This window comes from Planococcus citri, chromosome 4 (genome assembly GCF_950023065.1).
Source record: "Planococcus citri chromosome 4, ihPlaCitr1.1, whole genome shotgun sequence".
NCBI lineage: Eukaryota > Metazoa > Arthropoda > Insecta > Hemiptera > Pseudococcidae > Planococcus > Planococcus citri.
Genome location: NC_088680.1, coordinates 34,517,900 through 34,538,801, shown reverse-complemented (window position 1 = coordinate 34,538,801; position 20,902 = coordinate 34,517,900). Strand labels below are relative to the sequence as shown.

The following is a 20,902-nucleotide window of genomic DNA, read 5'->3' as shown; positions in this document are numbered from 1 at the left end:
CTATATCGCCGAAATTAAGGGTCGGAAATAAGCGATTGAACTAAAATTTGACCTAGAAGGATGAAATTTGAGATATAGTTGCCCTATTTAAAACCTGCCAAATCGATTAGAAACTGTTTCAAACCATTTTGAGCAGTGCTGGAGCCTCCAGCAGATTTTTGAAACTTGAAATTTTGCATCAAAAGCAGTTGGAAAGCTAAAATTTATTCCGTAAATTATAAATTTCAACACGCTAGGGAGTCGACTGCAAGTAGATTTCAAGTCATTTTGGAGCCTCCAGTGACTTTTTGGAAATTACTGAAGCCTCCAGCAGATATTTCAATGCTCGAAATTTCCATAAAAATTTACCAAACAGAGTTGGAAATCCAAAATCTACTCTGTACTCCAATTTTAATGCGCTATCAAGTTCACTGCAGGTTGGTTCAAGTGATTTTGGAGCCTCCAGCGACTTTTGAAAAATTCCTAGGGCCTCCAACAGATCTTAGAAACTTAAAATTTCATAAAAAGCAGTTGGAAAGCTAAAACTCACTCTGTAAACTAATTTTAATACACTATGAAATCGACTACCGGTAAATTTTAAATCGTTTTGGAGCCTCCAGCGACTTTTTGGAAATTACCAGAGCCTCCAGTAGATTTTTCAACGCTCAAAAATTTCCATAAAATTTTACCAAACAGAGACACCCCATTTTTGACATTATTCTGAAATGGATCCCAGACAGTTTCAATCCGTTTTGGAGCCTCCAGCAAATTTTTAGAAACTTCTGGGTTTCAAAAAATTTCACAAAATCTATCCGAATCAAATTTCGGCTTTCCAAATCCATTTGATGAAATTTTGTAGAAATTGCAAATTTCAAAAATTTACCGGAGGCTCTAGTAATTTCCAAAAACTCGCTGATGTCTACGAAACAACTTGAAATCTATTTGCAGTCGACTTCATATCGTATTAAAATTAGTTTACAGAATGACTTTCAGCTTTTCAATTCCATTTTCAAGTTTCAAAAATCTAATGGAGTCTCCAAGAATTTTCAAAAAGTCGCTGGTGGCCACAAAATGACTCAAACCCACCAGCAGTTGACTTAATAGCGTATATAAATTGGATTGTAGCTACAATTTTCGCTTCCCAACTTCATTTGATGAAATTTTGTAGGATTTACACGTTTTAAAAATGTGCTGGAGGCTCTAGAATTGCTCAAAATGGCTTGAAATCGTTTCCAATCGATTTGGCAGGTCGAAAATAGCGTATATTACCCCAAATTTCAGCTTTCTATGTTAATTTGGTGACATTTTAATTTTTTTCATCATTTTTGGGCTAAATTTGGATTTTCAAAAATTCACAAAAATCGAAAAATATATTTTAATTGAACTGGTCATTCTTACTTATAGGAAATTTGACGTAGAATAATTTTAGTTCAATCACATATTTTTTCCCTCCGACCAAGGGTAATTTCGACGATATAGCCGAAAAACATAGATTGGCAAAGGTTAATGACCTCTTGCGGGGGTGACAGACACGTTGCAGTGTGCAACTTTGGTCAAAATATTTTCGGGTCTACCGTGAATCGAGTTCACGTTTTAAATTATCGATTTTCATTATTAAAAACAATTTTAATAAAATTTACAACTTTACTCCCTCCTTAGTAAGGGTGAAATCGCCATTTTGGAAAAAGCTGAACTGGTCATGCTGGTAGTAAATTTAGCGTAGAATAATTTTTGTTTGAATATTTTCCCTCTCGGACCCTTCATGTCGGAGATACAGCCGAAAAACCTGTATCGGCAAAGGTTAATGACCTGTTGCGGGGTTAGCGGTCAAGTTGTGGGGTGCAACCTTTGATGGGTTGTTTTAGAGACTAATCTGAACAAATAATGTGAAATTCAGCTTTCCCCTAATTTTTCCGAGGTTTGACTAAAAATTTTGCTAAAATGATTGTACTAATAAATCGTTCTTGGTTATTATTTAAAAAAAAAAAAAAAAAATGAAAAAAATTCAGAAACGTCATTTTTTTTCATTGAATACCTATCTTTAAATTTAGAACATTGTGTAACTTTATAAATTCCATTCTCATTGTGACATTTCACTTCTTCAATTTCAATCTCATATCATCAATTGTCGCATTTGTCACCAAGTTTTCACCTTCCCACCAAATTAATAAAAACATACTTAGATACTCGTAAATGAATCGCTATCGACAAAAAATAAATAAATATTTTATTCGAACACTACATACAGAAAAGAAAAATACCTTTACAATATACACAAAGTGCTTATAAATGAATACAGTTACTACACTTCTAAAATCTACGCATACGTCTTATATTGCACTTCATTAATTCATCTTCGATTTTAAAAAAAAAAAAAAATTAAAACAAACAACGAACATTAAACATTTTTACAATTAACATAGATACTTCCAAGAGGAAAACTAAAACACATACGAATGACATTCAATGGCAGCAAATCCTAACATGTATAGCATAGATACACATAAGTTATAAAAAATACTGAAAACTTAATTCAAAAATAGTAATTAAGATGACATTTCGTCGAATAAAAATATTGATATTTAAATGCAAACAACATTTTGAGAATAATTTGCTTTTCACATGATACCTGTTTAACAAAGTACTCATTCGTAGTTGAAAATTAAAATAACAATAATTATTTCGCATAGTAGGTACTTCCTTCTGTTGTAATTTGTTCTCATGAAATGTTAATTGTACGATAGAGGTATCACGTGTAGGTATAGGATTACGTTAGATGAGGTGAAAGCACAAATTCAAAGAAATAAACATTCGAGTATAGGCTCAATAATTCGAATCTAATTACGAAATGGCTTATAAAAAATTCTTAAAATCAATGAGATCGGCTAAAAAGAACACTTGCAAATAAAGATTACACGTAATGAACGCTAAATAAAAAACATAAACGACAAATTTGCGATTTCTCACCTCTATATAGTCTCGAGTCGTGTACAGTAGGCCTAATTTTCACACCGTCGCAATGATTTAAAAAAATACCCATATTTGATGGTTCACAATTGCTTTGTTCTACCTTAGGGTGAACAATGATGAGCGAGCAACAATGTACGGATCCATTTTCCGAATCATCGTAACGAAAAAGAATTTATATACCCACATATCATAAAACTTAATCGGCAACGATTGTTTAGAATTGTTGCATTTTCATAAGTATAGAATTCAAGCAAGTATGAAAAAAGCATGTAAGCGGAAACGTTTCATGTTACAGCCTACTTAATCATAAACACTTAATCACTTATGTACACGATAATTACGTTTAATCAGTCTCATAAAACTACATTTAAAAATTCTAATAAGTTTATTTAATTACTACAAAAGGCTTTAAATATATAATTCATTGCAGGTTTAGCTTCTGTTTCGTCGTTAAAGTTTTCATTAAAACCTGTCTACTCCGACGTTTTGATAATGAAATCGCGATTGCGGGTTTTTCGTTTTGGCAATGAATTTTAATGCCGCGAAGAAAAACGTCGGTCGTCGTGTTTTAAATCGTATCTATGTACATTTTGTTGCATTAAAACGTCATTTTAAATAATACCTTCAATGACGTAATAATAACTCTGAAAAGATGCGTGTAAAGGGATAGTAAAAATTATTCCGCCTTATTTACGCATTCGTTGTTAAAGCTACCGACATTGTTACTTACTTACTACCTAGTAAATCTACAGTAAATTTTTTCACCGGAATAGGTTTAGGTTTAGGTAGGTATTTTTTTTTTACGTTCGTTCAACTGTTCAACTTGAGAGGTATTATTATTATTATTATTATTATTGAATAGAACGTTAACGAGGTATCAATTTATCGAGAAAATTGTTTCTTACTATTAAATTTCTTATCAATGCCAACGATTGTATTAACATTAAATTTAATACGGAGACCGGTTATGTACGATATAAGGAGCAAAGTTCACGTTACGCCATATTGGAAACGCTTATACAACTATAAAAACATTGAAACAATGTTGTTCGTTCGAAGTAATGCCGAGCTGAAGGCGCTGTTACGTAAAACACACGTTCCTATAGTACTATTACTCTTGGACGGTTTAGAGAAGGAGAGAGAAAAAAAAACAATTAATTTTTGACAACAATAAATTTCTTCATTGAATTTGTTTCGTTGATTTATTTTAGCAGCCAGTTTTCTTCAACTGTGTATGCTGCAGAGTGCAGTGTAAGGCTAATAATACGCTAGAGTTTACACGAATAATTTTACTCAACAGCTAAAGGAAGACGATAAGTGGAAGATAAGACCAGTAAGTACATACTACATAGTAGTGATGAATCGAGGTGAGATAGAAATTATCAGCTTCAAGATTAGATTCTGATTAGGCTACACGCTACAGTAACGAAAATAAATACTAATTAGTAATTTAACGCCCAACTTCGATATCAGTAAAACAAATTCTCACTTACCTAACAATGAAAATAAATAATTTTTTAAAAACCACTATCCAGTACAACTTGAATGAAAAGAGAAGAAGCCCTTGCGATTACACTTGTATTTTTTTAAAAAGGCATGTACCAACTTTTTAAAAATGATTCTTCTTATGTTAATCGTAAGGCAAGACAAGTTTTATTGCAAAAAACCATTCAGTCAATAGGTAGGTACCTAATATTTATTAGTAGGTACCCCTACTTTTTCATTAACAATCTTCAAATTTAAGTACCTATTCCAGTAATTTCCGTTTAAAATTTTTGGAGTTTCATTTTGGAAGAAAGAGACAAATTTACTCGAGCGAAGCGCCGGAAAAAACTTTCAAAAATTCGTATTCAAAGAAGTAAAAAAATATATTTTGTTTATGTGAGAATTGTTTTTGGCTACAAAATTACAGAATGTTTTTTTTTTGTAGAAATTTCAGCTGTGAGAAAGTAAAGTTATTTTGAGAAGTAAAATAAGTCAATAATTTTGTTTGAGATTATTTTTTAGATACAAAGTTTTACTTTTTAGAAATTCCAAATTTTAAAAAGAAAAGCGAACAAGCCCGAGCAAAGTGAGGGCAAAAGCTTTTGAAAATTCGTATCTTGAGAAGTAAAAAAACAACGATTTTAATATACAAGAAGTTCATTTTCTTGTACTATTTAATATTTTCAAAATTGCAATGACAGCTTTTTAAAAATTTCAATTTTGAATGAGAAAAGCAAACTCGAAACTGAGCGAAGTAGATACTTTAGCTTAGAGGCAGAAGCTTTGATTTTTAAATTCATAAATTTAACAAATTCAACATTTGAAATTCATTCAACGTTCAACTTTTTTTTTCAAAACATTTGCACGATTCTTCAAAATTCTGGAGAAATTTGGTCCAAATCATAAAACAAAATTTACCGATTTTTGACTTTTCAAATTTCTTAAAAAATTTCACTGCAGTTACCAAGATTATAAAATTTTCCGATTTTCGTTGCCAATATTTTCAACTTTTTTTTGAAAATTTGATTCCAACAAGATCTCAATTTTATATGAAAAAATAGGAGAGTTTTTCAAAACTTCAAACAAACATAATTTCAGTGGTTAAATTGACTTTTCAAATTCTGGAGAACAGTTTGAAATTTTTTAAACTCATACTTATTTCAGGGCTCGTACTCAACATTTTTCCAAAAAAATCACTTCAGTAACCAAAAAAAAATTCGAAAAAGTATAGGACTAACCAAAAAATTTACAAAACTCGAAAAAAACATCCCATGCATAAAAAAATCCGAAAAAGAGAGCATTTTGATTAAGTATGTAAATGAATTATTAATGTAAAAAAAAAATACCAATTAAAATTCAATAGATAAGTAATGAAACTTGATCTACGGGGGCCCAGAAATATCTTGAACCCCAAAGAAAGTTTTTTATTAAAAATATAGGTTGGCAACTTGAAATAGATGCATATGATTGGTGGAATGTTATCATCTCAGTCTAACAACCAAATCCAATCACATGCTATCATTATTATCATTCACTGTGACCAACCGAAATATTTGGCAGAGAACTTTGTTTAGGGGTTCACGATATTTCTGGGCACCCTGTAGACGTTGGCAAATTTCTTTATGAAGAGAGACTTTGTCAATATTTGCCAAAAAAGTGAGAATTGTTCGCAATTGAGGAGCTCATTGCAAAAATAGCCTTTGTCACTTTTGAAAAAAAATTGGGGAGGTTCTTTTCTCCACTGCATTGTATGGATGCATCAATATGATAGTCCTCTAAAAGTTTTGCTGAAAGTAAGTAACAGGAATTACTCAAGTTAATGAAAAAATCACTTTGAATAAACCATACTAATTCATCAGGACTTTACAGTGGTTTTTTGTCTTGCTTGTTTTTTATTTTTATTTTCATTTTTGCAACGAGTTCCTCAATTCCTGGTAAAAAGCGAAATGAACAATTATTGGGAAAAAAGTGAAGCTCCTTGGAATTTTTTGTAGATAATTTTGTGTAAGAAACATGACTTGAGAGGGAGAATAAAATGTTTGATGATTTCTGACAAAAAAAAAACAAATTTTTTTGGTAACTTTTGAAAAAAAGAGAAACATTTTTGAATTTTTTGCCAAAAAAAAGTGACAATACTTTTGGCTAGAAACTGCACTTTTGAAAATGTTTACAAAAGAAGAGTTTTTAAAAAATATTTTCAGCAGAAAGAGAGACCTCGACAATTTTGATAAAATGCAGGGCTTTTGAAACCGTAACGCTGAAAAGAACGTGTAGTAGTAAATACGTACTAGCCTATAGTTAATTGAACAGCTGATTCATCGAACTCAATAATAACTAATAGTCTGAGACAGCTGAAATCGAGCGAGTTTCCTGAGAAAAAAATAGGAATACAAGTTTCACTTCTTTGGAAACCAAACCTTTGAGGCATTAAATTCAGTTCAGGTTTTCAAATCGCCAAATCGAGAAAAAAAAGTCAATAAGAACCGCTACACTTTTACAAACACATTCGAATGCGAAGAGCACCTCGCAAAATATTTCTACAAAATTGTGGGGTTTTTTCAGCACTAGGGCTTAAATATACGCTACCTATACGGTACTATGCACCAATTTTCATAATTTTTTAACCACATATAAATTCAACGAATTGAAAATAATATTACATATTAACATATAAATAATAATTATAAATCTAGCTAGGTAACAAAATGACTTGTAAGTTAAAACATACGTTTACTGCTTTAGCTATTGTAGGCTATGGCTATGGCTAGACCACATTGGCCATCCGGCAAACAGGCCAAAAAGAGATTTAATTGCCTGGTAATGCGGTATTAGGGGCGGGATTATAATCCTCTTCGTCGTCGGACAACGCCACCGTACTATGATTATACAGTCCTTGTTGCTCGAGCTGTATAGCCAACGCATTTTTGATACCGCTAGCTTTCTTGATTTTGGCTCGCTTGTTTTGAAACCATATCTTAATTTGAGCTTCGTTTAGGCCTAGCTCGTTGGCCAATTCTTGTCTTCTCGCCTCATTGAGGTAACGATTCAGAGCAAATTCTTTCTTCAGTCTACTAAGCTGGTCACCGCTGAACGCTGTTCTGGGTCTTTTTTCCTCCGACTTTTTCTCCTTTCTTTTCATCCGCCTCGATCTGGGACCTGCGCAACACAAAGCGAGAGAAAAAAAGACAACGATTAATATATGTGACATTGCCGGAAGTTTATTTTAATCGTAACGTGTAACGTCGTCGCAACTCGCGCAAATGCAACACGGTGGCTGCAACGCGTAGGGAGTGATTAATAGCGAATCTTATTATTGTGGCATTCATGTCTTGTTAAACATTTTGTTAACATAAAACGCTGTTGTATCGCACGAGGGAATTAGGGGTTGCTGTTCAAGGGCGTATCATTCTATCCTCGTGTATATATATCTAGTATAAAGCTCGCTTTTACAATGAACCAGCGCAGTTGCAGGATTATACCAACGCCGGGCCGCCTCTGCGACCCATTAAATTAGCGCATATTCTCGCCAATTGTATCTCTCATATACTTAGCTGCGACATTTTCCTCTACGTTAAACTGTGTGCATCAACATCAACCCTTATTTATAATGAAATTAACTTCACCATCACCATGTGTTTGTGTACCAGTTATATAAATGCTCTTCTGAATTTTGCTCCCTTATAAACTCACCACACGATAGGCACTTGGGGACCCGCCATCGCGATGACAAACCTAAAAAGGTTTCCACTGAGATTAGGCTATTTTATATGTCTTTGATTTACTACTTATACTGCTGCTGCGGTGTCACTTTTTCAAGCCTTTGAGCAGATAAAGTCGAATAAAGAGTGTTTATACATAATATCATCGTCGTTTAGTTTGTAGGGAGTACGTGTACCGCGACGCGAAGAATACGTTAATAAGGCTTTTTACGATCCAATAATCCGAAGGGAGCCATTATTTGGCACATTTAGGCGGTTTTTTTTATTTATTTAAAGTGTAATATTCGCGGTAGGTAAGCTTTTAAATAGAAGCTAATCGCGGTATAGTTTAATATAATAAACGACAGAAGGAAAGGCTAATGCAGAATGCGACGAAAAACGAAAAGCTGAACGTGAAAGAGGGAGGAAAACTCACGAATGATTGAAAGGGAACACAGAACAAAACATCGTTAGTTATACGAGTAAATCATAAATCAATATGATTTTACGACATTTTGAACCCATTTTAAGTCCGTCGTTACGTTTTGTTTCGGAACTAAAACATCCGATAGCAGGGTTTGAACTCCATTTTTTTCAACAAAAAAAAGCTCGAAAAAGTAATTCAAAAAAAAAGTTACAAAACGAAAAAAAAATTTTATGCAGAAAAAATTAAAAACTATCGAGATTTTAACAATTTTTGTAACTTTTAGAAAATTATTGACCAAACAAAACGACATTTCGTCGCGATTTTGGAGAAAAATTGAGACTTTTTTGATTTTACAATTCTTGCAATTAAAGTCAAGACTTCTTCTAGAATTTTATGGCAGGCAAGAAAAACTTTTTCGAAATTTTCAGTCAATAAAGTGAGATTTATCAATTTTTGGTGAAAAATCGAAAGCTTTGGGTAATTAAACGAAACTTCTGGCTGATTTTTAGGAAAAAGTGAGGGAAAAAACCGGCAATTTTGGGCAAAAAGCAGGTTTTTTATGCAATTAATGGCCAAAAGTAAGACTTTTGAAATTTTTGTCGAAAAATGAGACTAACAAGGGAACCTCTTCAGCTGTCACACTCCGATTTGAACTGGACCGCCATTTTTGGAAAGAGCATAGTCTAAAACCCCCAGAACCAAATTTTCAGCTGCACAAGTTCATTTTTCGATTTTTGGCGAATTTTTGAAAATTCAAAATTAACTGTTCTGGCGATTTTTGTTTTTCTTTAAAAGTACGTACTTGATCAGTAAAAATGGTCAAAATAAGTCCCAAAACTATAATATTAATTACCTAAATCCAAATTTTACAATTTCCAGCCATTCTGGAGCCTCCAGCGCGATTTTTAATTTCTCCAGAATTTTGAATTTGCTCCAGAAGGCGTGAATATGAAGTTGGGCAGCTAAAAATCGAGTTGTATATTACACTCGGCCCGTTTAACGAGTTTATCCACATTTGAGTCGATTCATTTGATTTTTAGGATTTTTTAATTTTGAAAAAAGCTGGTCAAAAAACCACTCTTGAGGTGTCACACTCAAAATCGGCTCAAATGTAGATAAACTCGTTAAACATGGTGGAGTATAATACACAACTCGATTTTTAGTTGCCACGCTGCATATTCACGCCTTCTGAAGGAAATTCAAAATCCTGGAGAAATTGAAAAATCGCGCTGGAGCCTCCAGAATGGCTCTAAATTGTGAAATTTGGATTTAGATGGTTAGTGATGGATAAAATACAGCGATTCGCATAAATTTCAAAAATTTCCACGCAAACAGGAAAATTTTGATTTTTTGGATTTTTTAATTTTGATAAAAGCTGCCCTAAAAACCACTCCTGAGATGTCACCCCCAAAATCGGCTCAAATGTAGATAAACTCGTTCAACAGGTCGAGTATAATACACAACTCGATTTTTAGCTGCCCAACTTCATATTCACGCCTTCTGGAGCAAATTCAAAATTCTGGAGAAAATGAAAAATCGCGCTGGAGGCTCCAGAATGGCTGGAAATGATGAAATTTGGATTTGGGTAATTAATATTAGTTTTGGGACTCATTTTGACCGTTTTTACTGATCAAGTACGTACTTTTAAAAAAAAGCGTAAATCGCCAAAAACAGTCAATTTTGAATTTTCAAAAATTCGCCAAAAATCGAAAAAAGGAACTTGGGCAGCTGAAAATTTGGTTCTGGGGGTTTTAGACTATGCTCTTTCCAAAAATCGCGGTCCCGTTCAAATCGGAGTGTGACACTTCAAGAGGTTCCCTTGTAAGTATTTCGCCATTTTCTATTAATAAAAACAAAAGATTTTTTTTTTTGCAAAAAAGTGAAATTTTTAAGCAGTTTTCGGTACATAAAAAACTAGACTTTTCGCTTAAATTTTAGCAGAAGGCAGGGCTTATCAGCCATTTTCTGTAAAAAAGTGAAGCATATTGAAAATTTTTGGTAAAAAGTAGATATTGTCGAGACTCGAGAATATTTGACAAATAAGTTTTGGCAAAACAACTTTTTTTTTTTTTTTTTTTAAAGCTACAATTTTATCAAATTTTGGAATGAAACGACAATCAAGATTTTTTCTTTTCTTTACACAAGTGCAACAATAATGAAATAACAGCTGATGAGACGAATAATCATTCTTTGATTTCCAACGTATTCGTGTGAAAATCATATCATCATTTTAAAAATTACGGACATAAAAATTGATCATTTTTTAATGTAGCTCGAAAATAGGCAAAATATCAAGTTTTTTTGTTGCTTCAAAAGCAGTTCAGGAAATGTGTTTCAAGCATGCGAATCTCAAATTAATGTTCCTGAAATTACGTAACATTCTTTTGTTAATTTTCCTCCGATAATACTATTGTAATGCCTACTTACGGCCACAATTTCGTTATTCATTTTCGAGCTCGTCAATAACTCATTTTTGAGAATTTTTAAAATTTTATGTACGTAATTCCTAAATTGGAAAAATGAAAAAAATATTTTTGATAAGTACGATAGGTAGGTACTCGATGCTTTTTAACTCATTTCATTATTTTAAACCATTTTTAAATAAGCACAAAACCATAAGAGAATGTAAGCAGGTAGGTATATTTTTTTCAAAATCGAATTTTTCATTAATAATATTGTATCTAAGTATGAGATCATGACGAAACATACCAAACCAAGAAAAAGGTGGAATAACTTTACAAGCCTATTCAAAACCCACGAATTAAAATCACGAATACCTACATCAGTTCAACATTAAACTTATATCTAAAGTTCACATTTATTCTTATGTTTGCTCAAACGTACCTACAACCACGAAAAAAAAACACAAAAAACTTGAAAAATTATACATTCAAGTTTGATTCTTTACAAGTTTTTGATTTTCGTATACTTGGGTTTTTTTGTATAAATTAATAATTGAAAAAAATATGTATAACTCGAGAAGTTAAAAATTATAATTTAACTCGGGCTGAACTTTCAATACACCCTGAAATTTATATTAAAGGCGATCATTTTACGAACATGGACATGTTTATTTTCGTGTTAAACTTTACAAAAAAAAAAAAAAAACGAACAAGAAAAAAGGTAATATTTGTTCACGTCCGAATATTTATTTACTTTAAATGTTGGTCATAGTTTTAAATTTTTCATAGAAGGGTAGATACAAGTCGTATAAGTCGTGACTACCCACACTGTCAACAAAAGCTAATAATTTAGACTTCGTTAACTTTGATAAACTTCATTAAGTAAGACGAGCTTTCATTCAACTCTCTTAGTGATTTGGAATAATCAATTTGCTGGGTTGAATTCGAATTCGTCGTCGTCGTCGCTGCCGCTGTAGCCGTCACATCGTCGGTGTGTAGATAGGTAGAGGTAGGTAGGATATCAACGTCGTTGACACAAAGGGACATTTTTGATCGGCTTTATTAATATTAATAGTATAGCAGACGTACATGAACGTGAACTCGTAGTCACACACAGGTTGACAGATGGAAAATACAATTACAAGTAAATAGATTTTACACACACGTTCGAAAACATTGTACCGCAAGGTACGGCCTAGAACGTGTATTCGAACATATCGCTCGTCATTATTAGGTACCTTTGTTACCTCACATCAACCCGACGCGAGGTACATATTTTTGTGACAAGTGGGCTGTTCGATTTTCCTTTTTGTTTCACAAACGCACTTCCATTTTGGTAATGGAATGCGAACAACGAGGTTTTCAAAATCTTTCATCGAAAGAGTATAAATTTAAAAGACGGTGTAAACGACAACGACGACGGCCACCCGATGAATAAATCGTACGAAATAAGTACGTTTGTTTATATGTACTTTGAAGCGTTGAAATAGGTACGACAATGAGACGACGGATCAGCTCAGCATTACATCGACGAACTTGCGAAGAAGTATACATTATCGTAGGTACGTTAACGAGGATCATTCAATCAGCGAAGGGTACTTAAACTATCGTAAACAAATTTCTCCTTCGAAGTGTAAATGCGATTCATATACATTCTCTACGATGAAATTCGATAATTACTCGATTCTGTAACATATTATCGAATGAACATTAATAAAATTCCAATCACCTAATACTAAAATAATCGCTATACATTGACGAAGAAAACCGCTCCGTTTTAAATGGGCAATTAAAAAAAGGAAAACTTTGAAAATTACTTTAGTTCAATGAAAAGTAGATTTTCTTTGGTTGGCTGATACGTAGGATAGGTACCCTAGGGTACATTAATTTATCTAAGTTGTTTTCGACATCGTCATCGTGTACGTAGATATACGTCTTCGTTGTACAGCCGGCGAACTATCAAGCGCAACGAAAATACTTCATTATCTAACCAAGGTTCGTTATTGATTGTTTTCTTTTGACGGTAAATTAAGGCGGTCGGATTTGAATGAAAAGTTTCCTGCACCATAACGAGCACATGATTTTATTTCTCACCTTATAGACGACCGATCTACACGGAATCGTTCAAAAATGGCGGAAAGGGAAAATCTGTACGCACGTAAATCCGCGGTTGTAATGGTAAATAAATTGATGCGATATATTACTCGAGATTGGGAAGATTATTTCAGATCAAACCGAGTGATAGATTTTAATTGGTATAAAAATATACGCCACCGATTGGGCATAAAAATTCAAATTACCGACTACCTACTGGCTATTATTACTATGTATAGTTACATTATAAAAAATCGTTTAGAAAATGTAATTCTTATACTTTGTCTTGTAGGTTATAATGACTGTGGCACAACACTATCCAAGTTGATCGATAAATTCGATAATTTTCTGAATTAATGTGATCATTATGTCGCGATAATCTGGCTACCGATGCGATTAATTGGAATGTGTTTTTTCACGATAGGTAAGACCGCGAACTTCGCTGAGGAAATTGACGTGAAACTTGATTTCAAAAAAGAGCAGGTAGCACAACCATACCTATCTGTTGCAAATTATACAATTATGACGTTAGACCGGCTTCATTAGACCTAAAACTCAACAGTAATTACCGTACATTGCTTTGAAACACGTTTGGCACCTAATTGATTTCATAGTTTTACGACCACACGTACGTAAAGAAGCAATTAATACAACCATACAATAATTCTAATGAGTTTGAAAATGTCGCATTAGATCGAACTTCTTACGTTACTTCAAAGCGTAGCGATCCGTTATTGAAAGCGAATATGAATATTAAATCTGCGCCAGATGCTAGAGCGTTCGACAATTTCAAGTGTTACGACGTAATGAGAATTGTGGAAAAATATCAATAACGATTAATATTGTATTTAAAAAATAATAACTCGAAAATTTCGTATTTTTTTACATAAAAAAATCGCCTGTATAAAAATATTGTCAAATAATACTACGAAAAAGTCAACAATAATAATTGCCTAGTTGTAGCGAAAAAATTAAAATTTTAACCCAGTCTTGTACTTAGATACTATCTCATCATAAGGTGTAAAAAATAAAATATAAAAACCCCCGAAAATTCGTAGATAAATGAAAATAAAATTAACAACGTGCAGCTTAATAGACTAGGTAACGAAGTAATAGGAAACGAAAAAATTCATTCATGTAGGTTTTTATGCCTATAAACGTATCTACTCCAAATCGTCATCGATAAGTACGACCTTTTCGAACTCCTCATCATCTGAGGTCAAATCAATCTGAGAAACTTTTCGTCGGGGTAACGATTCTTCTTCGTTTTCGGTCAAATCGATCACTCTGTAGGAAGTTTTTGGCGTAGTTTCAGTCTTTTGAAATATTTCTTTTAGATTGTTATCTAACTGAGCAACTTCATTATCGTACTTGAGAAGTTTCTCTTCGACGAATTCTTTGTTTTCAACATCCTTTGACGGGAAAATCCACTGAAAATCTGGATCAGAATCATATCCTGAACAATCTTCTCCCTGGGTACTCGAAGGACGTTGTAACTTGACGGCATCTACGTTACAGTTTTCTGAAGGTGATTCTACATCAATGACATCGTTTAACTGAGGGTCTTCGATTTTACGTTCTGTTGTAGCGTTATTGCTGGAAACATCAGTAATTGGATTCTCATCAGAGTCAGTAATATTTAACTGAGTGTCTTCGATTTTACGTTCTGTTGTAGCGTTATTGCCGGAAACATCAGTTATTGGATTCTCATCAGAGTCAGTAATATTTAGAGATACTTCATCTTGTTGATCATCTGTTTGCGAGGGTTCGGTTACAAGCTGGTTAGGTTCGTTGTCTGTAGCAGAAGATTCAATGATCGCATCTTTTACAGACTCAGCAGTTTCTGGGTTTTCTAAAGATGGCTTCAAAGTATCGATTGGCGACACATAATCGATATCGTCATTCAAATGCGAAATTTCAGTCGAGGGTTCGGTAGATTCGCTATTTAGGAGAGCTTTGCTCGAAGAATTTTCTTCAGATGCAGGATCTTTCGCAGGTTTTGGATTCGGTTCAAAAATATCTTGAAGCATTTCTTCGACATTATCGTTGAAGTGTGAAGTTTGATCTTCGCGTTCGGTTTGTTGATCATCGCCGAGGGTTTCACTCGTATTTTTTTGAAAAACGATATGTTCGCATTGCTGAGAGTTCGATTCCACGCCAGCTTGAAGTATTGTTTCCTCATTAGACTGCGAGTTCAAACTTTCACACACTGATGACGAATCGTTACTCGGAGGAATATCTTCCATCGAATCATTTTGGGACATAGTATCTTCAGAAGATTCTGTTTCCGACCACAAAGCATGATCTCGAAATGTCTCTTGGAGTCTTAATTGCGATTGCAAAATTTTCTTCTCAATTTTTGATTCTTCTTGATGTTCGGAAACTTCACTTTGATAATTTTGAGCCATATCACGTTGAATAGTCGGTGCACAACGAATGTATCGGTTGAGAAAATCTATTTCAGCGTCAGACTCAAATTTGAAGCCATGCATATTGCCATAGTGACGTTCCAAATTCGCGCTGAGTAACGAGTGAAAATCGCAGAATTTACACCATAATGCGTCAGCCAAGCTACCACATTCGGATTCATGTTTGATGAGGGCGTATTTTAGATGAAATGAGGCTTTACAAAATTGACACGAATACTGTTTATCTCCAGTATGGTATTTTTCATGCCCTACTTTTCTCTGTAGTGATGCAAACGATTTTGGGCAATACGAACAAGAAAATTTATCGGCGTATATAATTTCTGTACTATTCTTCGTTTTCTGGGATTGGTTTACTGTTTTAGACCTCTTCTTCACAGGTGTTTTCGTCGTTTCAACTGATTTCCTTTTTTTTGCTAAATTATTCTTCGTTGTGGGGGATACTTTCACCGTTTTAGACCTCACTTCCACTGTTCTAGACCTCTTCTTTACAGGTGTTTGAGCAGAGGAATTCTGCGGTGCCAACGTTTCAACTGGTTTCGTTCTTTTCGTAGGTTTTGGTTCCCGCACTGATGCTGCCATTTGCGGAGAGGAAGACGTGCTATGGTCTGTATGATGCACATACTTATGCCATTTCAAACTGACTTCTTTATTGAATGAGCTCGGACAAAATTTACAACGTACCGTATTACTACCCGAATGCATCTTTCGTTTATGTAACTGTTCTGATTTTTTAGTGTGAAAGATACTAGGACAACGAGAACATTTGTACACAAATATCTCAGGATGAGCACTTCTGAGATGATCAAATACTTCAACGGCGCGATCAAACTTTCTTTGACACCTCGAACACTTTCGTTGTGGGTTTTGTGTACGACTAGTACGACTACGAACCATCTGTGAACCAGATTTTTTACAGCCTGACGATGTTCTCATTTTGAGGGATGACTCGACTTGAAAACGCGAAGATAAAAGTATGAACACAACACTGAAAATTCCAACTTGCACAATGTCATCAAGAATCAAACAGTTTTATAGTCGGCACCATACAGAACGAATAATCGAGTGAAAACATCCGACGGTTTAACTTTTCACAACAGTTGAATAATAATTACCTACGATCTGGGAAAAAGGTTCGTCTCTCAGTTAACTTTTTCAGATTCCGAAACCTATTTGAGTGAGCTTGCACTAAATAAAGCTCTTGATTAGTGATCTTTGATCTTATCAAAATCAAAATATTTTTTTCAGTTGAAAAAAAGTTTCAATTCTGTTTGTCAATGTTGCCATGAGTAGAAAAAACAAAACTTTTCAAATGGCAAGACGTCAATGACGTCATGTCAAGTACTCAACTGACTCAACCAATCAGATGTTTGTATTAGGAAAATAAATAGGTAAAGTACGTTAGCGGTGTATCAGTGTTGCAGTATTTAAAAATTAAAACTTTTTTGTTTGTCAGAATTTTTTTTTTATAATTTATTTTTGATGTATGGCGTTTTACCGGTTTCACTAGTTTCACGAGTCACCGGTCACGACAATTTAAAATTTAAAAAAAAAAATGAATTAGAAAAATCATTATTTGATTCTTGAATTATTCCAATTTTTAATACTCAAGTTGATAGAAAAATCACTTTGAAGGCGGTAAGCGGTAACTATACCAACTCATCTGAACTTTGCAGTGGTTATGTTGTCTCGTATGTTTTTTATTCGCATTATATTATATTGTGTAAACAAGGGCTACTTTTGCAATCGAGTCTTCATACACAGTTTCCAAGCTTTTTCATTCAGATTTTGAAGATGAAGATGAACTACTTTTTTTTACAGAACAAAAATTTATTTTGTTCATCTTCAAAAGTCACGTCGGAATTAATTCGTTCAAAATCAGTAAACCAATTTTTTGAAAACATCAGAATTTTCTATTTTACAATTTTTAAAATAATTTCAAATTGTCTGTAGGTAACTCCTTCAATTTTAGAGTTACTACAACTTGTTGCGCTATAAAACTGTAGCAGCACGCGCGAGCATTCATATAATCAAATTTTTACAAAATAAGTACCAACCAACCTAACCAATGAGCTACGTACACCAGATTCGTGACTCGTCAGCTCCTTAAATTTTCATAGACGCAACTACAATTACATTTATGAGTACATTATTTACAACTACAACGAACCATTAAAAAGTTTGTTACTCCTTATGTATGTTTAGGATTACCGATTGAGCCTGCCTCACTCTCCAGTCCCACGCGTACAAATTCATTTTATTTTTCATACCACTAGCGAAACGAACGAAATTTGAAGAAAAAAATGACCAAAAGAATACGATCATTTTCACACAGAATCAATTTCCTCCAAGTTTGTCATCATTCAAAAACGCATTCGTGATTCAAGCATTATTATAGATTCTGCGACCAAGTTATAATTCAATTCGGCGATATAGACTTGTAATACTGATTTGAATAACTGGCAACTCAAGCGCAGATAATTTGCATAAACGTCTTAATTAGCGATTAGAATTCATTGGTAAAACATTCGGTTAGCGTATTTTATGCACAGGTATCCTACGACCCGCCTTCTTTGGTTCGACAACACCTAGGTAATCTAAATAATCGCGGAACGGTACACGCTTTAATTACGTTCGATTGACAAGAGAATTACATTGTATGAACAAAACGACCGCGGTCTGAGTAAAAGAGAAAAAAAAAACAACTAACAACAACCTCGCCTAGAACAAATTTTCAATATATTGATACACTATATAGTAAGTATTTTACGTATTCATTGTTAATAAGAACCGGTTAGGTACCGACATAATTGTCATCTTTTAATAAAACGTGTACGGCAAACTAAATTAACCGAGATCTTGTTCCCACTCCAGCAGCGCCACTGCCACTGTGTCCACATCAAGACTGGAATATCGTTTAATGAACAGCCGACCGTGACATCTGTCACCATATCAGTACAAAGAATCTAGGTATTAGGCCTAATTAGTTGTTAAAACGACAATTAATAACGTTAAATAATAATTAAAAACATTTTTTAAAAAAGCCTAAGTAATTAAGTTATATAGAAAGTTGAAAACTTTGTGGAAAAATTCCATCAGTTTGCCGAGCAAATTATACAGGCAGATATTACAAGTTTAACAAGACGACGACGACGACTTTTCAGTCGCTGGTAGCTTGTATTTTACACCTATAATGTAGAAACTTTACAAAAGCTTTTCTCGTATTATAGTGCACAGGTAGTCAGGTATACCTAGACCTACAGCGACAGCTATACCTATTACAGACGCCATTAGTATTCATTGTTTGAACTACAAGAGGCGCGAATAAAACCGTGTTAAAGAATCACAGTAATATATTTATTCGAGTCTTATCTGCACGATACACGTATTTTCGATTGCAATTACTAGTTTGTAGACCTCTCTCATGCTATACGAGTGTGTGTCTAATACGACGCGTTGCAAATTATCGATATTTTGTTGGAAAAATCAATACACTTCAACTATACGTGGAAAAAATATTGGCATAGGTAGTGTAGGTACTCGAGTATACCTATACACATGTACTCATTAGCTTAATATCAATAAATTCACTAAACCGATTATCGAGCTACATGAGAGATTTTCGGATATTGAACCGATAAGTCCGCGCGATTACTTAGCCGAACACGATTTAAAATTTAATAAAGTTTGTAATGGTAAAAAATCAACGTCAGTCGTCACCCAACATCGATTACTTCTAATGTCCGAATCTTCGAGTATTAACGCTGAATTTTATTAGACTACATTTGAAAAGAAACGACATAATTCAACATTAGACTATACGCGAGTACCTGCAAAAAAAGCTTTTTTAAAATTAAGAGTTCGACAACGAATCGACGATTCACTATATACGCGTTTGCGGTTTACGACTTCATTATTTTTATTAGTATTATCGGAATTGACAACGTGTTATTTTCAGCTATAAGTATGTTTATAATATACCCGCAGATAGGTATACTATACAGAACTTCTGAGAAAGTTCAATAATTTTTCGTACAGGTAAATCGATGTACGTATTACTCGCATCTTCAATTTATGACTATTTATTAACGTTCACACTGAGGCTGATTCATTCAAAGTACTGTATAGGGATCTCAGAATACAGAGGTAACAGAACTATGATCAAATATTAATCCATAAGAAGGTGGGTAAGTACCAAATTCCCTCGTGCAATTTCTTTATTACCTATTTCTGGGAGTGGTAAGTATGTGCGATAAATTGTCGTCAATATCAGTAACTGAGAACTGAATGAAAATAGCGAAATTATTACGACTACATCGTACCTACTTATCATATCATTCACATCTTTCTCGAAACCTAAAGGCTTTATCAATGTTAATCTTTTAAATTTTATCCTTATTTACACCGTGTCCAGAAAGTCACCAAATGCATTTCAAATTTTAGTATGGATAAGGTACCTACTACCTATCTATCTAAGTTGGAAGGTCAATTAAAATGAATAAATTTTTAAAAAAATGAATTCAACGAACAATTTAGAATTGAAACGTCAAAATGTTGGAAATTATAGCACCTTCCTAAAGTAGATTTTAGGTATTTAATAAAACTACTTTGTAGAAAATTATCTTAGGTTGGAAGTGAGTTCATTCATATACCTAAATTGCTGAAGAATTTTGCGTTCATTCATCGTGCTAAGTAATAAATATTTTCAAGAAATAAAGACGTATACTTTTAATTTTCGTACTCATATTTAGCCACAAATAAAATTATAAATTCTGAATTTATTCCTACCTACGTATGTGCTTATGTACATAATTCGAAGGATACAAAAATTATATTTTAGCGTAAAAACTCGAAATTGAATTTAAAAATTAGGTAGGTACCATTTGAGTTATATATTACAAAAAATAAATGAGATTATTTAGAAACAATAATTAAATTTCAGTAATGTCATCATCAACATTGGAATTTTTATAGAAATAAAAAAAGAATCAGGATGAGCTAAAAATGGATTGAGAATAATCCTCCTGAGTAAATTTTGAAAGATACCTATTTTTGTTACTGAAAAAAAAAAGATCAGGTGAAATACGAGTACTTACTACGTACTAGTTAGACTATTATCTCTAGGCTGAACAGAAAAATTTCAAGTCGAGACAAAAACAATCAAAACATTTTTCATTTGTTGAATACTTTTTTAAATTAAAATTTCAATTACAATTTTTTTTTTCATTTTCCCGCAAAAATAATGATTTGAAAAAAAAACGTTGAACTAACCAAACGAGTTTTGAAATTAATGCCTCAACTAAATTCATCGAAAAAATTAGACTGTGGCCCATAGTTATTTTTTTCCAAAAAAAGAAACTTGAGTAACCAAAAAATCCCGAAAAAGTAACTAAAACTAAAAAAATGGCCAAACATGGACAA

General features: G+C 33.3%; 1 protein-coding gene and 1 long non-coding RNA gene across 2 annotated transcripts in view; both read right to left on the bottom strand.

Moving 5' to 3' along the window:
• Positions 1-20,902, bottom strand: part of LOC135846059 (uncharacterized) — a 53,447-nt gene that overhangs the window by 2,315 nt on the left and 30,230 nt on the right. The gene's annotated exons all lie outside the window — the stretch shown is intronic.
• Positions 2,186-20,902, bottom strand: part of LOC135846058 (homeobox protein engrailed-1-like) — a 37,242-nt gene continuing 18,525 nt past the window's right edge. The window contains exon 3 of the mRNA XM_065365033.1: positions 2,186-7,590. Within this exon, the coding sequence (XP_065221105.1) occupies positions 7,241-7,590 (350 nt within the window). The 3' untranslated portion in view covers positions 2,186-7,240. The remainder of the gene's footprint in view (positions 7,591-20,902) is intronic.